The sequence below is a fragment of the Pristiophorus japonicus genome, chromosome 3 (genome assembly GCF_044704955.1).
Source record: "Pristiophorus japonicus isolate sPriJap1 chromosome 3, sPriJap1.hap1, whole genome shotgun sequence".
In the NCBI taxonomy this organism is placed as follows: Eukaryota; Metazoa; Chordata; class Chondrichthyes; family Pristiophoridae; genus Pristiophorus; species Pristiophorus japonicus.
Genome location: NC_091979.1, coordinates 4,116,316 through 4,123,695, shown reverse-complemented (window position 1 = coordinate 4,123,695; position 7,380 = coordinate 4,116,316). Strand labels below are relative to the sequence as shown.

The window sequence follows — 7,380 nt, the reverse complement described above, 5'->3', positions numbered from 1 at the left end:
ACAGCTCTCTGAGGCAGCGAATTCCACAGATTTACAACCCCCTGAAAGAAGAAGTTTCTCCTCATCTCAGTTTTAAATGGGTAGCCCCTTATTCTAAGATTATGCCCCCGAGTTCTAGTCTCCCCCATCAGTGGAAACATTCTCTCTGCATCCACCTTGTCAAGCCCCCTCATAATCTGATACATTTCGATAAGATCACCTCTCATTCTTCTGAATTCCACTGAGTAGAGGCCCAACCTCCTCAACCTTTCCTCATAAATCAACCGAGTGAATCTTCTCTGAACTGACGTTTAACCGAGACCCCGTCTGCTCTCTCAGGTGGACGTAAATGATCCCATGGCACTATTTCGAAGAGCAGGGGGAGTTCTCCACAATGTCCTGGGGCCAATATTTCATCCCTCAATCAACATCACAAAAACAGATTATCCGGTCATTATCACATTGCTGTTTGTGGGAGTCTCATGGCGGGCATGCGGACAATGTGGCCCGCCCAACTGAACTGGTCGATTGTGGTCAGTGCATGGAAGATGGCCTGAGCAGGAACACTGACGTTGGTGCGTCTATCCTCCCAATCTTGGATCTGGCCTGGAGGCTAGCTCTGCTGGGCGGGCCACACTGTCCGCATGCTGGACACAAGACTCCCAAAGCAAGTGCTCCACTCAGAACTCCTGCATGGCAGGCGAGCCCCAGGTGGGCAGAGGAAACGTTACAGGGACCACCCTCAAAGCCTCCCTGATAAAATGCAACATCCCCACCGACACCTGGGAGTCCCTGGCCAAAGACCACCCTAAGTGGAGGAAGTGCATCCGGGAGGGCGCTGAGCACCTCGAGTCTCATCGCCGAGAGCATGCAGAAACCAAGCGCAGGCAGCGGAAGGAGCGTGCGGCAAACCAGTCCCACCCTCCCCTTCCCTCAACCACTGTCTGTCCCACCTGTGACAGAGTCTGTGGTTCTCGTATTGGACTGTTCAGCCACCTAAGGACTCATTTTTAGAGTGGAAGCAAGTCTTCCTCGATTTCGAGGAACTGCGTATGATGATGGTTTGTGGGAGCTGGCTGTGCACAAAATTGCTGCCAGGTTTCCCACATTACAACAGTGACTACACTCCCAAAGTACTTCATTGGCTGTAAAGCACTTTGAGATGTCTGGTAGTCATAAAAGGCTCTATCTTTCTTTCACACATTCCCTCCCTTTATCCCGCACTCCCTCCCTACCTCCCTTTCTTCCACCCTTCTTCCGTCCCTCTCTCCCTCACTCCCGCCCTCACACCTCCCTCGCTCTCTCCATCACTCCCTTACACTCCCTCCTATCCCTTCCTCCCAATCTCAATCTCCTCCTCTCCCTTCAGACCTCACCCTCCCACCCACTCTCCCTCCCTACCTCCCATCCCTCCCTCCCACCTCCTCCAATCCGGAGTGGGTAACGCAGAGAGTGGGAGATGCATGGTTGCACTCTCAGTCTGGACCAGCCAGGAGTCTCTGGCGACTGAACTCTTCACAGAGTTACACAGGGGGAGAAATTGGGGTCAATTGTGCCTCCCCCTTTAGCGCCCCTTGCGGGGGGGCACAGCACCGCTAACAACTCCCGCTAAATTCCGCAGGATTTCGGCAGCGGCGATAACCGGTGGTGGCCCGCTCCGCTGGCGGTGATAGAAACATAAAAAATAGGAGCAGTAGTCGGCTATTCGGCCCTTCGAGCCTGCACCATTCAATATGATCATGGCTGATCCTCTATCCCAACACCATATTCCCACTTTCTCCCCATACCCCTTGATTATTTTTGTGTCTAGAAATCTATCTATCTCCCTCTTAACTATATTCAGTGACTTGGCCTCCACAGCCTTCTGTGGTAGAGAATTCCACAGGTTCACCACCCTCTGAGTGAAAACATTTCTCCTCATCTCGCTCCTAAATTTCCTACCCCGTACCCTGAGACTGTGACCCCTTGTTCTAGACTTCCCAGCCCAGGGAAACATCCTCCCCACATCCAGTCTATCGAACCCCGTCAGAATTTTATACGTTTCAATGAGATCCCCTCTCATTCTTCTAAACTCCAGTGAATACAGGCCTAGACGACCCAATCTCTCCTCATACCACAGTCCTGCTATCCCAGGAATCAGTCTGGTGAACCTTCGCTGCACTCCCTCTATGGCAAGTGTATCCTTTCTTAGGTAAGGAGACCAAAACTGCACACAATACTCCAGGTGTGGTCTCACCAAGGCCCTGTATAACTGGAGTAAGACATCCTTGCTCCTGTACTCAAATCCTCTTGCAATGAAGGCCAACATACCATTTGCCTTCCTAACTGCTTGCTGCACCAGCATGTCTGCTTTCAATGACTGGGGTACATCATCATCATAGGCAGTCCCCCGGAATCGAGGAAGACTTGCTTCCACTCTTAAAATGAGTCCTTAGGTGGCTGAACAGCCCAATACGAGAACCACAGTCCCTGTCACAGGTGGGACAGACAGTGGTTGAGGGAAGGGGAGGGTGGGACTGGTTTGCCGCACGCTCCTTCCGCTGCCTGCACTTGGTTTCTGCACGCTCTCGGCGACGAGACTCGAGGTGCTCAGCGCCCTCCCGGATGCACTTCCTCCACTTAGGGCGGTCTTTGGCCAGGGACTCCCAGGTGTCGGTGGGGATGTTGCATTTTATCAGGGAGGCTTTGAGGGTGTCCTTGTAACGTTTCCTCTGCCCACCTTTGGCTCGTTTGCCGTGAAGGAGTTCCGAGTAGAGCACTTGCTTTGGGAATCTCGTGTCGGGCATGCGGACAATGTGGCCTGCCCAGCGGAGCTGATCGAGTGTGGTCAGTGCTTCGATGCTGGGGATGTTGGTCTGGTCGAGGACGCTAACGTTGGTGCGTCTGTCCTCCCAGGGGATTTGTAGGATCTTGCGGAGACATCGTTGGTGATATTTCTCCAGCGACTTGAGGTGTCTACTGTACATGGTCCATGTCTCTGAGCCATACGGGAGGGCGGGTATCACTACAGCCCTGTAGACCATGAGCTTGGTGGCAGTGTTGAGGGCCTGGTCTTCAAACACCCTCTTCCTCAGGTGGACAAAGACTGCACTGGCGCACTGGAGGCGGTGTTGAATCTCGTCGTCAATGTCTGCCCTTGTTGATAAGAGGCTCCCGAGGTTTGGGAAATGGTCCGCGTGGATCTTGATGACTGGGGGGCAGTGCTGTGTGGCCAACATCTCAATGACTGGTGTACAAGGACACTGGTGATGACATCATCGCCGTGTGCAACGCCCCCTTTTCGCCCCGGACCAAAAAAATTGGGGATTGCCCCCCCCCAAAGCTGCATGGGACGATGTCAACGACGGTGTCCGGGGGTGGGGGGGTCGCCTACACGCGGCCGGGCGCTCGCGGGGCACAGGTTAAAGGGGAGGGGGCGCGCGTGAATAAAGAAAATGTCTGATTTACCCGTCACCCCCTCGGGCGCGGAGTCCGTGCCACGATCAGTCGGCCCGGCACCCCGCTGGTCCGCATGGGCCCCCCCACAGAGAGTCTGCTGCCTGGCCCTGCCCGTTAGTGAAGGGGAGGGCCCCCCCTTCTACACGGCCCTGCGCTCGCTCTGCTTCTGCCCCACCCACGCCCCGGAGAGGAAGCCGGGCGCGTGTTTATTTTTCACACTCCACCTCCGCTCGGGTTGCGGTAACACCAATTTCACCGGAACTCCCGCATGGCGGATGCTACCGCGCCCCCAAACCGGGGCACCCCTCAAGTTCCCGGCCGTGGATCTTCACAACACGGAGACAGGCCATTCGGCTCAACGGGACCTCCCACCTTCATCTCGCCCCATCAACATCGTCATCACCATCAGAGGCAGTCCCTCGTATCGAGGGTGACCTGCTTCCACGTCAAGACGTTCCCAGGTGTTCCAATGATGGACCTGATATTCCAGATCCCGAACTACATCCTGAAGGGTGGAAGATGCCTGTGTGTGGATTGTTTAACGTGGGGTGACCGTTGCACACCAGCCACCACACGGGGCTTGACAGAGCGAGGTCTTGGTCCAGTGGCAAGGGTTAACCAGGACGACTGGAGACCTGCTCTGCTGCACGGACCTAGTGCGCTCACATATCGCACACAGTGTGGGCTGGGCCCGTGCTGCCCCTGTGCCCTCGCCTCTCCTGGGCCCCGATCACGTCCCTCTACAATCTCTCGCCGCTCCTTCGCCCCGACCTCGCCGCTCCTGCTGTACCTGCCCACGCTCCAATCACCAACCTGGACCTTGGTGACGTCACTCTTCACTGCCGTCGCTCTCTTGCTCCAGCACGTGCTGCTCCCTGGAGTGGTACCCCGCCACACTGCTCCTCGCTCCCCGGCCTGCTCCCATCAACATATCCCGCCATTGGTGATGCTTATCGAGCTTCCCTTCGAACGCATCAAAGTTGGATCTAATCTTGAAAAGGAGACCCTTGCAGGGTTCGTGGGGTGTGGGGGGGGGGGGCGGGAAGAGCAGGGGGAAGAGTGGGACTGCTGAGAGAACACTCTCAAAGAGCCGGTAAGGGAGCGATGGGCCGAATGGCCTCCTGTGCTGTATGGTTGACAGAATTAACGTTAGCAAATTGTTCGCTGGGGTCCCAAATAGCAGGGGCACGGGTTTTAAAAACACTGAGGAGGTCAGGAACCGGGAAACTGAGTTCCCAGCGAAGGACATCAAGGCTCAAGGGCGAACGGGACATGTCTGCAGCATGAGAAGGGAAGATGTTTGGTCAACGGTAGAGTTGAGAGGATCCAGAGAGCGACACTCTTCCCTCTGGCTAGAATTTCCGGCCCTTTGCGCTCCGGGTCTGGCCCCGGAGTGGTGTGAAAGGCGACAGTGTGGCCTCCGGCGCGTGTCGCGATCCGCCAATCGGGTTTTGCCGCGGTGCAGAGCAGCAGCGTCAGGAAGAACTGCACCCGGTGTGTACAGCGCCCCTGGGCTGCGGCACCGTCGCGAGTTTGGACCCGAACCCGACCCATCCGCCCGGAATCGCGCCCCGCAACGACCGCCTGGGAAACTGGAGCGGTCCGGCGATCCCGGCGGCAGAGAGGACGGTAAAGAGCTCCGAATTGTGTTTGCGAGTTTCCCGTCCTGCGCCACGAGAGGTGTCCAACGCCTCCCTGCGCGCTACGCCCCTTGACCCAGGGCCCAGGTGCCCAAACTTCCTGACCAAATCCCTAAACTATTCCCGGCCGGTAACATTCCCGCCCCGGCCCCCGTTTTCGCAAAGCAGAACAGCCTAGAATCCGGCCCCAGATCCCGTACAATACCTTTTCTTTGTCCCGTGGTGTGTCGCTACACCTGCAGGAGGGGGTTTGAGCGCGGCCTATGGGCGGGGAGTGTGGGCAGCGAACTCTCTGTACCAGGGTCTTTTACACAGCCGTAAGCCGCACTGTTTCTAACCGAGACCTGCCTTTCCGCCTTCCTCAGGCACAAAGACGGAAGGACTGATTGGGGTGTCGGAGTTAATCATCTCCACGTCCGCCATAGGGGTCTTCTTCTCTCTGCTGAGTGCCCAGCCCCTCCTCGTCATTGGCTTCACCGGACCTCTGCTGGTGTTTGAAGAGGCATTTTACATGGTAAGGGTGTTACCGAGTCCCGTTCGCCCATTCCCCGCCTGCGCTCGCTCACCAACGAATGGCACCAACTCTTTCTCTTAAATGCATCTTTATACTTGAAGCGGGAAAATTTTGCCGGATTGTAAGAACATAAGAAATAGGAGCAGGAGTCGGCCATTCAGCCCCTCGAGCCTGCTCCGCCATTCAATAACATCATGACTGATCTTCTACCTCAACTCCAGTTCTAAAGGGGCAAAGGCTGTTAAAAAGACAAGCCTGAAGGCTCTGTGCCTCAGTACGAGGAGTATTCGGAATAAGGTGGAAGAATTAACTGCGCAGATAGCAGTTAACGGATATGATGTAATTGGCATCACGGAGACATGGCTCCAGGGTGACCAAGGCTGGGAACTCAACATCCAGGGGTATTCAACATTTCGAAAGGAAAGACAGAAAGGAAAAGGAGGCTGGGTGGTGTTGCTGGTTAAAGAGGAAATTAATGCAATAGTAAGGAGGGACATTAGTTTGGATGATGTGGAATCGGTATGGGTGGAGCTACGGAATACCAAAGGGCAGAAAACGCTAGTGGGAGTTGTGTACAGACCACCAAACAGTAGTAGTCAGGTTGGGGATAGCATCAAACAAGAAATAAGGGATGTGTGCAATAAAGGTACAGCAGTTATCATGGGCGACTTTAATCTACATATTGACTGGGCTAACCAAACTGGTAGCAATGCGGTGGAGGAGGATTTCCTGGAGTGTATTAGGGATGGTTTTCTAGACCAATATGTCGAGGAACTAACTACAGGGCTGGCCATCCTAGACTGGGTGATGTGTAATGAGAAAGGACTAATTAACAATCTTGTTGTGCGAGGCCCCTTGGGGAAGAGTGACCATAATATAGTAGAATTCTTTATTAAGATGGAGAGTGACACAGTTAATTCAGAGACTAGGGTCCTGAACTTAAGGAAAGGTAACTTCAATGGTATGAGATGTGAATTGGCTAGAATAGACTGGCGAATGATACTTAAAGGGTTGACGGTGGATAGGCAATGGCAGACATTTAAAGATCACATGGATGAACTTCAACAATTGTACATCCCTGTCTGGAGTAAAAATAAAATGGGGAAGGTGGCTCAACCGTGGCTAACAAGGATAGTGTTAAAGCCAAGGAAGAGGCATATAAATTGGCCAGAAAAAGCAGCAAACCTGAGGACTGCGAGAATTTTGTAATACAGCAGAAGAGGACAAAGGATTTAATTAAGAGGGGGAAAATAGAGTATGAGAGGAAGCTTGCTGGGAACATAAAAACTGACTGCAAAAGCTTCTATAGATATGTGAAGAAAAAAAGATTAGTGAAGACAAGCGTAGGTCCCTTGCAGTCGGATTCAGGTGAATTTATAATGGGGAACAAAGAAATGGCAGACCTGTTAAACAAATACTTTGGTTCTGTCTTCATTAAGGAAGGCACAAATAACCTTTCGGAAAAACTAGGGGACCGAGAGTCTAGTGAGAAGGAGGAACTGAAGGAAATCCTTATTAGGCAGGAAATGGTGTTAGGGAAATTGATGGGATTGACGGCTGATAAATCCCCGGGGCCAGATAGTCTGCATCCCAGAGTTATTTAAGAAAGTAGCCCTAGAATTAGTGGATGCATTGGTGATCATTTTCCAACAGTCTATCGACTCTGGATTGGTTCCTATGGGCTGGAGGTAATGTAACACCGCTTTTTAAGAAAGGAGGGAGAGAGAAAACGGATAATTATAGACTGGTTAGCCTGACATCAGTGGTGGGGAAAATGTTGGAATCAGTTATTAAAGATGAAATAGCAGC

At 53.3% G+C, this 7,380-nt stretch overlaps 1 protein-coding gene across 1 annotated transcript in view; it reads left to right on the top strand.

Moving 5' to 3' along the window:
- slc4a3 (solute carrier family 4 member 3) overlaps positions 1 to 7,380 on the top strand; it is a 214,412-nt gene that overhangs the window by 170,042 nt on the left and 36,990 nt on the right. Inside the window, exon 15 of the mRNA XM_070877002.1 lies at positions 5,423 to 5,571. Within this exon, the coding sequence (XP_070733103.1) occupies positions 5,423 to 5,571 (149 nt within the window). The remainder of the gene's footprint in view (positions 1 to 5,422; positions 5,572 to 7,380) is intronic.